This window comes from Tachypleus tridentatus, chromosome 13, assembly GCF_004210375.1.
Source record: "Tachypleus tridentatus isolate NWPU-2018 chromosome 13, ASM421037v1, whole genome shotgun sequence".
NCBI classification, from domain to species: domain Eukaryota; kingdom Metazoa; phylum Arthropoda; class Merostomata; order Xiphosura; family Limulidae; genus Tachypleus; species Tachypleus tridentatus.
Genome location: NC_134837.1, coordinates 122,994,932 through 123,011,200, shown reverse-complemented (window position 1 = coordinate 123,011,200; position 16,269 = coordinate 122,994,932). Strand labels below are relative to the sequence as shown.

Genomic DNA, 16,269 nt, shown 5'->3' with positions numbered 1-16,269 from the left:
TTAACACTTACAATATTTTTTGTTTATGATCACAAATAATGAAAAAACAATTTAAAAAATCTGATTTACAGATCATGGATGCAAGATCTTTTTATGGAGTCAGAAAACCTATGACAGTAATTACAATCCAAGAAGACACTGCAGAAAACTTCAGGCATGCACTCAACATTTTCATATTGGCTCCAACTACCAGGGACTCAGGTAGCCAAGTAAGTGACACTAAAAATGTTCCCGATAGCCCACAAGAAGAATATGAACCAGGGTAAAACTTGAAGTGGAAGAAGAAACTAAAAGTGATGATGGATGACAGTTTACAAAGAAACAAAAACAGAACTTAAGTGTAAGATAAAATGTGGTTTTGGTAAAACTCTTCCTACAGCAAACACTGGTTTAACAGAAAACTTGCTGGAACATCACTATGAGAGTTGGAAAAACGGTATTTCAGATGACATGCTGGAACTTCTCACTGGAGAAAAAAACTCAGTTGTATCAAAGAAAGGAACAAAAAGCCCCACAGCAACCACTGGACATATATCATTTCCACACTGGTTGATGTCATAGATGCTAATTTTGATGTTGAGAGTAGTAACAGGAATGTGTACTTAGCAATATGGTAAACAAATCTGTTGTTGCAATTACTAGCAATGAGGAAACATGCTCTGGTCCATTATACAAAACAAGAGGTGTAGAGAGGAGAGAAAGATGTCATAACACCCATAACCTACACCATAACACCCAATGATTTGTGATAAAAAGTGGTACTGGCCACTTTTTCTGAAGATCCTGAATGTAGCCACAATTACAATGTGGTGAGTTCACTGCACAGTTAACCAGAAAAACTATTTTACCTGGATTTCCAGTAGTAAGCAACACAGTGTTTGCTCCAAGCTGACACAAAAGGTGGTCAAAGGGTACCTGTTGGTACTGCTGCATTTCTGGATAATATTTACTTCAATGGACTAAACAATGTTTTGAGGTCCACATTGCAAAGATGGTATAAGTGTGCAAGAACATAAAAAATTCAATGTTTGGCTTCATGCTGAAAGGGATAAGCAGTGTTGAACCCCCCCCAAGTTCAACGAGTATACAGAACACACAGTTTAAAGTTTCTTATATATTAAACATCAGTAGAATGAAAAAAATTGAAGAAAAATATAAATAAGTATCATTCATTAATTTTTGTTATTTAGAAAGTCAGAAGGTCATAGTTTCATATCTTTACACCAAGCTCCAATGTTTCTTAAATTGAACATGCTATAACTAAAACAGGAAGTGCTTCAGGTCTTGTATTATAACTGTGCTCTAGTTATGATAATAGTACACTTGTATGTAAATATAAATCAAAATTTAAAAGTGTAATCAATAGCTGGAAGAACCAAAATTAATCCTGGAACACCTCAAGAGGGTGTAATTCCAATAGCATTTGATACTAGAAGTAGCAGCTGAATGGAGAATAAATAGTTAAAATACTAAAGCAGTACCAAGCATCTAATTATTAAACTTTAAAAGTTAGAACACAAAAATAATCAAAATAATATACAAGTTTAAACTTTAAAGGTAATTTCTACAATTCAAAGTCTTGACAAATCATACAAGTACTAAATAACAAAGTCTGAATCCAATCCAAAAATTAAAATCAAAACAGGTTAAAAGCTTAAATTTCTTTTAGCCTAAGGGCTGCATGATTTGAATGGTATATAACGAAAACTTCTCATTAACACAATTTATAATATATCTACAGAGCTACCGAAATTAATGTATTGATTATGAAAGTCATTTATCTGACCTATTATCTCACACATGCATTAGTATTCAAAAACCATTTTTTAAGGTAAGTTAGCAACTTCCTATACTGAATTCTGTTCGACTGTCTAAATCTAGATCAAATTCAGCATGGCAATGATCTCGAAAATCTACCAGATTACAAAAGCTGCTTCACTGAATAAAGAAAATGTGGTGGTGCATGCTCCCAGACACTCTTCTTCTACAGGGCTTGTGGCACTTTTATGAATGCGAAAGTTTTACTATATTAAGACAACATCATTAAAATTATTCATAAAATTTACCTTTCTAATGCATCATTATTCAATTTATTGTTATTATTGCGAGAAAATGTCTTTTGACATGCCAATATTTGTAACTTAACTAACTATTCAATTTTAATTACGCGAAAACCCAAAATCATCATTAATTAGATCTTAATTAATCATTGTTTATATCAGTTGTGGTGGTCAATTTCATTAAGCTAAGTGTTTTAAGTCACTTTAAAAAAACCGTGCAGTAAATCTCACGCCAGTAGGCCATTATGGTTCACTCCATCTTACGTAGCATTGATTTCTAAAACGATATTCAATATCGTATTTACAAACTTTTCATTCAGACTGTGTAATTTCAAAGCAAAACATTATGGTAATACTTCTAAAATTGTAAAAGATTTACCGTTATCATTCTGATAATTAGCAGTGACTTGGTGTGCCTCGGATGGTGCAGTTGTCAATGTTGAAGGCTCAAAATTTACATCATCTTCTAGGCCTGCTAATTCATCCTGTTCTCTTGCCAGAAATTCAGCAGCTGGGTCATCTTCCGGTGAAATTCCATTATTAAATGCATCAAATTCAGACATTTCATAAATTAATGAATTTAACTATTAATTACAATAACAAAATTTTACTTCTCACAACGTAAAAAAGTGGGAGTATGACGTTCTTATTTATATAAGGTACGTAATAAAATCCTTTTACTTGCTCCAAGCGCCATCTAAATATAATAAATTTAACGTGTTTCATTTAACCATATATATATATATATTGCTTTTAGCAAATGGAATTAAAACAAGTCAAATAAAGTAGACAATAAAACCTTTAAATAAAATATTCATGATTTAGAAATAAATATTATTTTAGTTTCTGCAGTGAATGAGAAACAGTTTGTCTCGATCAGATTTAGTCTTGATTGTCAGGACATTCAATTTATTTGTTCGGTGTTTTAAGAACTGAATTATCGGTCTTCTGATCGTTACAGAATTCTATGTAAGGCTTGATATATTAGTTTGTTGGTTCGAATAAAAAACATATGACAGCTGTTTTAAGTAGCTTCGTATTAGATAGGGCTAAAAGGTCTCAGCATGAACACCAAGATGTAGTCGAAAACAATCCACAAGCACTCAGGATCAACATTAAAAGTGCTTGAAATTATATTACTTGTTTTGACAGCAACTGAATATATTTATTTCGAGAGACATTTGATAGGTCAACTATCTATTATAAAAATTAAATATATATTTTGGAATTCAAATAAGATAATTACATTCTTTCACGGTTAAGTGTCCTTCAAGTCAGTGTTTAACTTTATTAATTGCGCACAAAATAAACAGATTCAAAGATTAGTCAATGGTACTTTCATTTTTTGTAGTATAAGTAGTGATTATTCCAAAGACAATCCAAGTTATTGAATAAAGTTGCCATTTTATTTTAAAAATAATATTTCACAAAGTCACGTTCGTAGTAACAATCTAGAGGATGTTAAAACCAACATTTTACTTCACAGCACAAAATAGCGGCTTTAGTGACTCAAGTACAATATTATCAAATAATACATCAGGTAAAACTAGTTAAAGTAATATGTAATCAACCATAATTCAAATATGTTACAGCGTTTTTAACAAAATTCATTTCTTATATGACGTTTTAAATATATATCCTCCTAGATGGCAGCACCACCTGGAAATTCGTTTATTTACACATAACAATTTAAAGGCAACGTGAGACTTATTGTGCTATATACGCCGTCTCAAACACTAACCTAAATTTTATAATGAATGCCAAATACTCAAAGTCAACTATTATAATTTGAATATTTATTATTCCTTCCCGTAAAATAACCGCATCCACCACATTTGAAAGCTATCGATTTCACATGCAATCACCCTGAGAAAAAAAAAAGCTCTGTGAGTGACTTCTACACTGCCAAAATTTATATTTATGGCTCTAATTCTAACATATTAATTAACCATTAAATAAGAAACAATATAATGCATTATGACTATCAGTTTAATTAATAATCTTAAAACACCTCAATCAAATTACCCCTCACTTATTTTTTCAAGAGAATGTTTATAGAGAACTTAACCTGTCCTTGTACGACAACTTTTCCATCCTGGTAACTCTTCTCTGAACTCTTTCCAGCAAAGGAATGTCCTGTCTACGATAAGGATCCCAAGATTGAACAAAGTACTCCAAACGTGCCCTAATCAATGACATATATACTGGTTAGACCTGTATTTCTTCAATGTTTCTGTAGATACAACCCAAATTCCAATTTACCTTGCCATAAGCACACTGTTTGGATGGTTTAAGAGGCTGACCAACCAGAAAATCAAAATCCTTTTCTTTCATATCATTGCTAAGGTTATTCCCATCAAATTTATCGTCAGTATTATAAGTTTTGCTATATTTGATTTACTGATGAGTCCCAGAGTATCCCACTTGTGGCTTTATCCTAGTTTCTCTGAACTCCATTTATAAAAACAATGTTTTGTTCTATTTAGTCAGTTTCCTATCCAATAAATCAAATTATTCCTCACACCTAAAAAGAGATAATTTTTAGAAGCTTTTTATGTGACATCTTGTCAGATTTTTTCTGGAAATACAAATACACCAAATTCACAATGCCAAATTCATGACATATTAAAACGGTTATGTTTGTGATGTATGATATTGAAGTTTATTTAGCTTTCAAGATCCACTGTCATTTAATTTGTGTGGTATTACTTTATAAACATTTCAACTATCGCCAATGCATGGATATATGATATTATATGCTGTTCATAGATGATATGTGCACTTAAATTATATTGTTAATTAATGTAAATGTTTTATGGAGAAAATAAATACAATTAATCATGAACTGCATATTAAATCACTTTTAATTTGAAATACATTATTATAATTTTACACATTTCATGCAACAGTTATTCCATGGTTATTAACTGAACAGTTTCGATAATAGATGAAAAAAGTTGACATTTGTGTATACTTACTTAAACTACATAAATACTTAACCAACTACATGTTCCAATATGTTAATAAGGTCTTAATTATTTGTACATTATGTTATCGGTGTTTGTAACCTAATCAGCACCTTAAGTAACATATAGATAGAAATGGCTGGTACAGTAATCCTTAATTCTTAACTATTTATCAAGTAGATGACAGCCAATCACCAATTTTGAACCATATTGTATAACCCACTATAAGCTCTTATAATGCATTCAAACCTGGAGTTATGTGGAATGTGTTCAGTAACATAGTGGTGAGACCATGTATTCATAAACCTGAAACTAATTTAGCAGATAGAATAAAATATTTAATTTTTACAAACAGTTAAAGTTAGGATTTTGTTATTTGAGTCTGGTTTATATTCTTTACTTTAAAATGTGTTTTTAGGATATTTCAATCTTACAAACTGTTCACATTTAAATTTAATTATTTGAGTCTGTTTTCTCATTGTTTACTTTGAAATGTATTTTTTAGAATATTTCAGTCTTAAAAGATGTTAAAGTTTAGGTTGTATTATTCTAGTGTGGTTTTTACTGCATACTTTGAAATGTATTTTTTTTACAAATTTCTTCTATCTTACAAGCTGTTAAAGTCTATAAATTTTATTGTTTGAGACCAGTTTCTACTGCATACTTTTAAATTTGTTTTTTAGAATGTAAACTCATGCATGTACCACAGGATGTTGAGGATTTACTGTCTGACAGGCTATTCAGAAAATATGTTACAAGTTTCTGAAAAATACCCAAATAATTTTTCAAAAATAATTTTTGGATATCTTCCACATCTTCATCCATGTCTTAGAAATTTGCTTTATAAATAATCTTCCAATCTACAGATTTAATAACTAGTTTAATAAAGTCAGTAGCCAAGATACACATAGTAATTAATGTGCACAGTATTGCAGTTCTGACCCTTTAAAACAACTGTCATCATCAAAGTTACTTATAAAATGAGCTACTTTAATTAGTCATAGAAATATATACTGATAAACTTCCATGGGACAATAACATTTAACAACTATGATTGTCATATGAAAATAACCCAATAGCCAGCCTCACGAAACACCAATGTAGCCAACGGTCACTCAATGTAGCTTTACAGAGCCATAGACCAAATGGTATATCTTGAAGTTATTAGCCCAAACACCGTAACTAGTGTAAAAATAATAATAAAAACCCAAACAAAAATCCTTTATCACTTACATACATAATCTGACAATTATAAAACAATCATTTATAAGCCAGTTAGATCCTTCACAGTGCAACACCTCCATAAGTCAGCTAATATTAGTTAAAAAGTACCTAAATGAAAACACAAACCCACATGCGATTAACTCATTGAACAAAAGAAAACATCAAACTGAGTGTATTTACAAACTCTGACATGGACAGGCAAACATATAAATTTTACAAATGTGAACACCAATGGCATATAATGAAAAGTTGTCATGATGACCTAGTGATAATTTATAGAAAATTCATTTGTACTTTAAGCCTACACAACTACTGCCTATGGCACATTTTTTTTACAGCCATTATGAACTTTGTACTACCTCAATGACCAGATGTTGGTTTATTAAAATATTTGTGTAACAGTGCCTTTGTCATTTTTTTTTTATTCTGATGTTTTTGCACATGAATTGGGTTAACTAGAACAGACAAACATGTTGCATTCACTGTTTAATATATATATGTGTATATATGTATATATAAACATTCATGGAAAACACATACACAAGTACTTCTTTTACACTCTCTTGTTGAACAATATAATTTAATATTTTCTTTTTAATTTCACAAAGATATTTTAACACTTGCTAACAGACATTCAAACGTTTATAACAAAATTAAAATTTCAATATAAAAATAGTAACGATACTCAATGTGACAACTAGAGCTATATAAATGTCACATTTATTTGGGTTTTGAGCATGCTCTGTAAGGCCTATCATGTTGCAGTAAGAAGAAGTTATCAATAGTTTTACTCATACTTCAAAAGTTTTGCATGTTTTGCCATCGACTGGTAACCCATTTAAAGAAGAAAGTTTAAGTACAAAAGGGGGAAAATCCAAATTAGACTAATAAGGTTATTTAATACAAGACATAGTTATTTCGATAACAAGGAAACTGAAGAAATCAGTATTAATTCTATATTTTATAGGGAATCAGGAGATATTCTGAGATTAACAAGGAACAAGGAAACAATAATATTGATTCTTAGTATATCATTTCAATCTTTCACAAATATAAAATGTTATATAACACACAAAGATGAATTTATATATCTTTAAAATACAATATATATAAATAAAATATTTCCAGCCAGCACAATGAAAACAGATCCTTCTTATGTATAGTTTCACAATCCATTACAATTTTACAGACCTCATCATGTTTTTTTACACATTTAAGCTTATCACTTCCAAATTTTATAGAATTGATCCAAATTTATTGTCAGTATAAATGTAACAGTTCAACCAATTCAAAACCTCTCCATAATACAAAAGTTTAATTAGTGTATATATATATATATGTATTTGTTTGTATATTTATACACATATAATCTTCTTCATAAATATTTTACTTTTTTTCTTTGTTTTTTTACATCTTTACAGGTATCAAAATCACATAAGAAAAAGATGACCAATGTCTTTCAAAATTTGTATTATAGTTTTCTATAAACGTAATAATTAACAAAAGGTTGGAACTACTACTTATCAGTATTCACTTTTCTTACAAGCAATAAAACTGGTAAAAAAGTTGCCGGTGAGATCTGTTCCTTTATCCCAGGTTTTCTGAGATCACATGTGTCACGTTATTTGAATATCAAAATTGTGCTACATCCTCTGCATTTCCTGTCATTTCGGTCTCTGTAACTTAAAAACGCCTTTGGTGAGGACCATCTACATTAGCTAAGAAATCGGGAACAAGCTTTCTTCCAGCGACACTGAGTACACCACTGCTCTTTATTTTCCATCCCATAAACCTTTCTACACTTGTGGACCTCAGAGCGACCTTTTCTCTGTGTGGGAGAGCCTTTTATGGTAGGTGACAAAGATTTAGGACTCAGTCGCAAGTACTTTGGGGACAAAGCCTGCAGAATCATTAAAAGATTACTGTTTTCAACAAAGCCTTATTTTCAATATTTATAATGGCTTTATACTTTTACATATTATAAACCTACTGGCACACAATGGCTCTCATACTCAGCTGGATGACCTACCAACATTATAAATGGACAAATCTCAATAAACACATTTCAGAGAGCAGTGAAGGCCTACTAGGGGGTCCTCCAACCCCATAGCAAATGTTTGAAAATTTAAGTATATTTAAGGTAAATTTCAAGTTTATTCAAGTTAAGTTTTAGAAAATTCACTAGGTAACAAAACATATGATACCCCCCATAAGACTAATTTATAAATCAAAGTTCTAACATCTGATCACTACATTTGCACTTCAGATCATGTGTTGCACATATTCATCACAACATCACCAAATCTTCAGAACATTTTGGGCATTACATAACTTCACAATGATAAGTTTGGGTTTTTATGTTTAATCTTAGTACTTGTGACAATCAGTAAGTTCAATAAGTTTCACAGAAACACAACCAACTTTTAAAAAACAGTGATTGCACAAATATTGGAAATTGTACTTAGTGGATAAAATTTATAATTTGGAAAGTGGGTGAAAAAAAATCTAGATAGTTGTGAGGTATGCAACTTGTATTAACTACACAAGGTGTTCAAATTTTGAAAAACAATAAATAGTTCCTTACCATGTCACTTGGAGCACTGACAGCATATGCATGAGGTTGCCAATGAAGAATGGGTTGGAAGTTGGAGATAGTGTCTGGATTTGTTAGAGATGTTTGACTCTGGTCTCTCTGATTTTTCAAAACAAAACATCAGTTGTTTTAATGAATCATAAGCAAACAAAACAGCATAATAATAAGGGACGGAAAATATTATTTTATTACAGTGAGGATAACTAGTTGTGAAACTTAAGATTTTTATACAAAAGCCTTTAAATTATTTAAGGAGTACTGACACTAACAACTGAGTAAGAAGATAACAGTATTTCAGAAGGTACAGTCTGTATCTTTACATATGAAACCTTTCACTAGTGGCCAGAGATTTATACTGTTTATTATTCAAGTACAATTATTACTTCATGTTTTTCACGTAAATAACCCTGGACTTAAATCACTATCTTCAGGACTTATGATTACTTGAGAGAATGATTCAGAGGAAACGTACACATATTAAAAACAATCAAATAACGATATACAAGTTAACAACTTCAGATATTAATAATGAATACATAATACGATATACAAGTTCAAGTTAACAACTTCAGATATTAATAATGAATGAAATTTCATTACATTACAAAAAAAAACAGAACAGCCAATTATGGCAACACAGATATGTTTTAATAAACTGCTGGATTTTTACACTAATAGGAAAATTATAAACTCTTTTAAAGAAAATCTCTAAAAGTCATACTAAATAACTCTATGCCATTACTAGGAGTTTTCTGTTTGTTTGTTAATGAGAGACTTAAAGAAAACACTGCTTAAAAAGTATTCTAAATGTCTCATGTTACACTTAATGATGTTGGAAACTATTTCATCAACAAAGAATTAAACAAAGCAAAAAATTCCTCTTGTCATATAAAAACATAGTCTTGTCTTTACCTCCTTCTGAGGTTCTCTATATTCTGGGTTTTCATGGGGAGGTTTCACCATATCAAGGTGACTAAGGGTAGGGGCAGATGAGGTATAGATGTTGGCTAATTCAGGAGATGAGAGAAGGATCTCAGGGCTAGCACGTGGAGGAGTTGGCTTTTCATCTACTTCAATTTCTGTGTAATAGAATTCTTCTTCGTGGTCGTCGCTGAGGTCTGAGAGTTGATTCTTAGAACGACTAAATGAAGAAAATACCTGATTAAAAGCAGTAAAACCTGTTCTCTTAGCTCTGTATATCTTACTTGAAATCCGACAATTTCAACAGAAAGCACGCTATTAGGATGATTAACAAAACTTTATAAAACCTGAAAGTAAACAAATTGTAGATAAAAAAAGATTTAAAATATTTTAAACAAAACCAACTGTGAATATAGGAAGTGTAGTTAATTTTCCAATGCTTGTTTAGTAATAACGAATTCAAATACATACAAAATCTGGAAGTTTACAAAACACACATATTTGAACGTGGTATCTATACAATAAGTAATATATGCATGTGTAATGCATGGAGCTATTTTACGTTCTTAACACCGTTGGCCAAATTTCAAATGACATGTCTTTTGGAAAAGAATAGTTCAGTAACTTCTTACTAGACGTCAGCACTTACCGTAAATGACGCATACGAACGTGTTTCTCCACATCTTCGCACAGATAATACTGCTTGCCGCAGCCGGGCCACGTACATTGGAACACAGTCCGCGTCTACAAAAATTCGGCCAAGAAAATATCTTTCACAAAGATGATGGAACCACAATCACAGAGCCATAAAATACATCACACTTTTTTTAGTTCAAATTATCGTTTCTACTAATTAAAATATTTAAAACTGAGATTCAAATTCTGAAATTACAAAACAAAAACCACAAAAAAAAAACGTATTTCGTCTTTATTTTTTTGCATATCAGTATTTCCTTTTCGTGATAAATCCTTAACTTGGATTATATATATTACGTGTGAGAGAGGAGGGTTGAATATTAAAATATCTAATCAACTCTGCCGCCTGAGTGATCTAATTAAAAACAAGGCTGGCGTTTAGTAGAAGTGGGTCACATATTTTCGAGTCCACATAGCCTCGCTCTACATGTTGTGATTAGGGTAATTAGGTTTTCTCGATGTAAGGCCGAGTACTTCCGACACGAGGCCGATTACTCTGGCATGTTTTGTTGTTGTTGATTTTTTTAAAATCATTTTCGCAGTTTAGTAAAATAATCTGGTTTATATATATATATATATTGATAGTGAACATTACCAACGAAAAGGTTAATGAGAAAGAAAACAGCTCCAAAACAAAACTTATTCACATGTGAAAGTTCAACAAAACAATTAAATAGAAACTTGACTTTCTACTAAAAAACTTGCTTTACTGGGGGTCAACTACAAAGGTATGAGTTAATTTTTTAAAAAAATTCTTACTCTGTATCATTGTAACTTCTTCTCGGCCCTGTAACTCATACGTCGCCCCTATAATAATTTTAGTAAGGCCGAATTAACAGACACACATAAATTACGTCTTAGCATATAATCCATATATGAACTGGAATGTATATGGGGAAAGGGGTGCGACGTCGGTCTTTTTACCCACCTCCAAAGCTTTTGTAAAATGGTGCTCCTGACTACAAAATGTCAAAGTTCATTTATTTCTGGCCAGGTGGCTAAGGCGCTCAACTCGTAATCTGAGGGTCGCGGATTCGAATCCCCGTTTACCAAATCTGCTCGTCCTTTCAGCCGTGGGGACGTTATAATGTGCAGTCAATCCAACCATTCGTTGATAAAAGAGTAGCCCAAGAGTTGGCGGTGGGTGGTGATGACTTGCTACCTTCCCTCTAGTCTTTTACTGCAAAATTAGGAACGGCTAGCGCAGATAGCTCTCGTGTAGCTTTACGCGAATTTCAAAATCAAACAAACAATTTATTTCTACTCTAAAAAATGTTTTTTTCTGGTATTATGATTTTGAAAGAACAATATACAGGTAATTTAATCCAGTCACTAAGGATATTTTACTTCGTTTCTATTTTTCCCTTTCTTTTTTGTATATATAGGTCACTCGTGGAAATATGAGCATGTTTTTTGTTTTTTTCCTGGCCAGGAATTTTAAAAATAAATTCGCCCCAAAGCACTTCTAATCTTTTATTTCCCTCTCACTTGTTTGTGGTAATAAGTTCCTACAAATACTGCAACCCATCTACTCTACCCTGATCTCAACTAAGTGAAGTTTTCTGTGATTCAGTTGATTGTTCGTTCTCTCAGCTAAGAAAAGTAGTCGCGAAGCCATGAAACAAAGACACTAATTACTGATGCATGATGTTTTTACTCGCTGTGTACTTATATAAAAAAATAAACCACCCTGCAAGTAAATGTAAGGAGACTTTAGGCCTAACGTTCTGGGTCAAAGTCCTCGATAAGCCTCACTGCCAAACTGGGGCACGTCTGAACACCATAGTATATAACCCTAACAACATGAGTTTAAAATATATATATGTATATATGTACATAAACACAACATATATATTTGTATATAGTAGTACTGATTCAGTAAGTTAAAAAACATACATATTTAACGTTACTTAGACGCATTTATTACATAATATAAGACATATTAATTATCATTTGAGAAAATAATTTGAACAAATATTAAAAATCAGCTTTACGTGATACTTGTTTGATCGGTTACCACGTAGTAAATTCTACTGTGTATCACGTCTGCACTACGCCACGATTACCACATAATCAACTCTACCGTCTAATCGTGTCTAAATTCATCGTAAAACTTGCCCAAAAAAATTACTTCCCACTACTTTTGTTTCGTGAAACAAGTGGGCACGTGACATGTGTCACGCATTCTCTAAGAACTAAGAAACAAAACAATAACTGATGAAACGAACAAAGCTAATGACACTCGAGATCCTAAAGCTGAGAAAGTTTTTTTTTTTCAACAGAAATCTAACAGAAGTAAAAAGGAAGTCGTGTTACTTTTACAGCCTAATCATGTGGTCTTTATCTGCGATGTCTAAACCGGTTAATCGAATACTGAAAATAGTGTTTCCTGGGCAACCTACATAGGCAGGAGTTGACGAACTGCCGGGTAAACTAATAAGAAATTAAGTTGCAAAGTGTTAGCTTTGATTTAAATGTACTTAACATAAATGACAGAGAAAGTTCTAAAACAGTCTACAGCACTGGTTTTCTCACGGCTTTATAACTGTCATAAATTCGATGAGACTTCCATTACATACAAAACTTATAATACAGTTTAAGCCAATCAGAAAACAGGTCATAATTAACTTGAAGGTAACACCGTTTAACACTTCGAAGTGCCCAAAATATTAAAAATGGAAGATTCGTGCTATTTTGTTGCTTTCTACAAACGTTTTAATGCGAGTGTTTTAGTCGGGCGTGTTGTAAACAATTATTTTAAAATAACTATTCTACATAATTAGCAACTACGGTTGTCTAAACAATGATTCGGTGCGATTAGCCTAGAAATATGAAACGATTTCCAACTGAGTGCCTATCTTGAATTTTGACGTCTTGTTACACATAGTAAAACTGGAAAACCAAGTTCGTTTCATAGCAACGGCCCCAATCTAAACCAAAGAGGGGGGGGGAGTATTTAGGTAGCTAGGCTGGAACCGCCTTCCGTTTAAAATTAAGTAACTTTCAAAACGAGGTCTTTCAACGCAGTGAGATTTAAATATTCTACATATTAGAACTGTAATAACATTACGACATACCGCCGGCCGGCGTGCTCACTGTCACAGCTCGCCGGCCGGTACAGAAAATCTGGCTTTGAGCCAAAGAAAGAAATTTAATGAGACTACAAATTATAAACGGTCGAAAGAAGGAACAAATCTATATTCCAGAACTACGTAATCGGCAAGAAAAGTATATCAATAAGGTTGAAGATACTGGCAGTCATTCACTGATTATACAACAAATTACGTGGACTTTAATGTTTTAAACATTATGGACCTGACCCCATTGAAGACTGTTTCTATAACCCATTTTGTTTCACAAAAGGGCTGTTTTGTCTAAAATAACAATAAGAAAAAAAAACAACTGATAAAACATGTATCTAGGAGTACGACGGGATATTTTAGAACGTACCACGTCGAACCACGAATCTAGATCTTTCGAATCTGATTACGTTACACACAACTGAAAAAGTTGATAAACAAAGGCTCATTTTCACGAGGAAAGCGAACTAATTTAAAAATTATTCATTATGTAAATACATGACAACGTCATGTAAGGCCTGACTGAGATATTTAGTTTTTAACCTGTACGTTTCCCGGTTACGGTTTACGTAGATAACGCTGAATTAGTGTTGAGAGTGAAAATTAAAACAATGCCCTATTGTCAGAATTCTTGTAGATTCGTAACTACTGCTGAAAATATACTACCCATATCACCGTACTATGAACAAATTAAATTTAACACGGATTTTGAAATATATATTCAACAATCTCTACCCACGATTTCAGCTAAAACTGGGGAAGAAAAAAATCGTCATTACATCGAAAGTTTGATATTTAAAATAATTATTTTATTTGACGCCACGCTGAATTAAAATCAAGTGCCTATTGCTAGTAAGATCCTCTTCTATGCTAGAACAAAAACGATAAAATTTTAAAATCATCATAATACATGGCCAACCAACCCCTAAGTTTCCTTGAGTCTCCAAGTGGGTCAACGGTAAGTTAGCATACACAAAACGCTAAAATCCGATGTTTCTATTCCCTCGTAGTGGACAGCGCTCGGGTTATAGTCCATTTGAGTATCTATATGAGAAATAAACTTTTTTAACAAGAAAATTTCGCCGTAACTCGACAAATTTTGGAACCGTTAAAGTGCTCGAAGGACAAATTCGCTTGAACCTGTTTTAAAACAGCGTGAAACGCCAGAAAATCAGTTTAACAACCAACTAGTAACAACTGTTTTGTAATTATTTATGATTCATAAATTACATTTTATTTATGACTCACAAACTGTAACGTATGTTTCTTTCTGAATTTCGCGCAAAGCTACACGAGGGCTACCTGCGCTAGCCGTCTCTAATTTAGCAGTATAAGACTAGAAGGAAGGCAGCTAGTCATCTCCATCCACCGCCAACTCTTGGGCTACTCTTTTACCAACAAATAGTGGGATACACTGTAACATTATAACGCCCCACGGCTGAAAGGGCCAGCATGTTTGGTGTGACGGAGATTCGAACCCACAACCCTTGGATTACGAATCGAGTGCATTAACCATCTGGCCATGCCGGGCAAAACTGCTGGAATTCCTCCACTAAATACAAAACATTTTATGAATACACATATATTGTTGTATGGTTGTAGTTTTTTGGCTGGTCATCACATGTCCCAATTGCTTTTAATAGTCCATTTCAAGTAACATATTCTTTTGACAGTTTACCTTCACAGTATGCCTACTTATATTTGTCTGTTTGTTCATAATTAAGCACAAAGCACAATGGGATATCTGTCCACCACAGGTATTGAAGCCCAGTTTCTAGCAGTGTAAGTCCAAAGACATACTGCTGTACCATTGCTGGGAGGCTTACTTGTACACTGCACACGTATTAAATTTCATAGTGGGATTGACCGTGTTTGGTGCGACTCTAACGTATGTATAACCATCATCTGGGGCGTAGATCTTAGGGGGGATGGGGTATATATCCTCCCTTCATTTTAGGTGGGGGTATGGTGCATACAACCATCCCCCCCTACAGTTGGGTCTGTTGAATTGTTTTATTGCATCACAGGACTACAAATTGTGTGTTTGTTCTTGAGATTCTCGTGTTCTTACCAATCGAATTACATAATTAGGCCTAGATGTAAGATTTTTTAGTAGCCGAAATGTACATCTTTAATACAGGCGTGCTTCTAAACTTTTCGATCTAAGCGATAGTTCGTAAGTATTAATCAGTAGGCCTAAGTATACATGCAGGTATCGTGGCAACAAGATTACTCTGTGACTGCATGTTTACAGCTTTCAGGTTAACGTAATCAGAGATTACCAATTTGTAAATTGAACAGTCCACATACGTGGTCGCAAAAATCATTCCCCCCATTGGGTGTAAAAAATCTACGCCCCTAACCATCATATTACTGTTCACGTAAATACGATAGTTTTTTAAACTTTAGTTGTCTATCTATTTTGTTAATTTATATATATATATATATATATATCAATATAATGAACGGGTCAAAAGTGGAAACCTTCAGTTAGCAAGAAGGATATATGGGTTAGGCCTAATGACGTCATCGTTACGTCAACTGTTGTGTGACGTTCACTGAAAAACTTTGGGAATTAATATTTCAGAAAGGAAGAAGGTTCATTAATCAAACGGAAGCACAATTTTGTTTTGGTTTAATAATGTTTTTTGTCGTATCTGTTGGTGATAAAAATTTCAAGATACGCCATACCCTTATATTGTAATAAAACCTTGGCCTTCTCGCTAACA

General features: G+C 32.7%; 2 protein-coding genes across 2 annotated transcripts in view; both read right to left on the bottom strand.

Moving 5' to 3' along the window:
* The window catches only part of LOC143236275 (zinc finger protein 704-like), a 26,185-nt gene extending 21,791 nt beyond the window's left edge, over nucleotides 1–4,394 (bottom strand). The window contains exons 1-3 of the mRNA XM_076474540.1: nucleotides 4,323–4,394; nucleotides 2,440–2,644; nucleotides 849–935 (exon numbers count right to left, since the gene is read on the bottom strand). Of these exons, the coding sequence (XP_076330655.1) occupies nucleotides 849–935; nucleotides 2,440–2,644; nucleotides 4,323–4,394 (364 nt within the window). The remainder of the gene's footprint in view (nucleotides 1–848; nucleotides 936–2,439; nucleotides 2,645–4,322) is intronic.
* Nucleotides 4,395–4,908: 514 nt separating this feature from the next.
* Nucleotides 4,909–16,269, bottom strand: part of LOC143237190 (zinc finger protein 704-like) — a 31,958-nt gene continuing 20,597 nt past the window's right edge. Inside the window, exons 4-7 of the mRNA XM_076476170.1 lie at nucleotides 10,414–10,508; nucleotides 9,756–9,984; nucleotides 8,835–8,942; nucleotides 4,909–8,150 (exon numbers count right to left, since the gene is read on the bottom strand). Coding sequence (XP_076332285.1) covers nucleotides 7,965–8,150; nucleotides 8,835–8,942; nucleotides 9,756–9,984; nucleotides 10,414–10,508 — 618 coding nt within the window. The 3' untranslated portion in view covers nucleotides 4,909–7,964. The remainder of the gene's footprint in view (nucleotides 8,151–8,834; nucleotides 8,943–9,755; nucleotides 9,985–10,413; nucleotides 10,509–16,269) is intronic.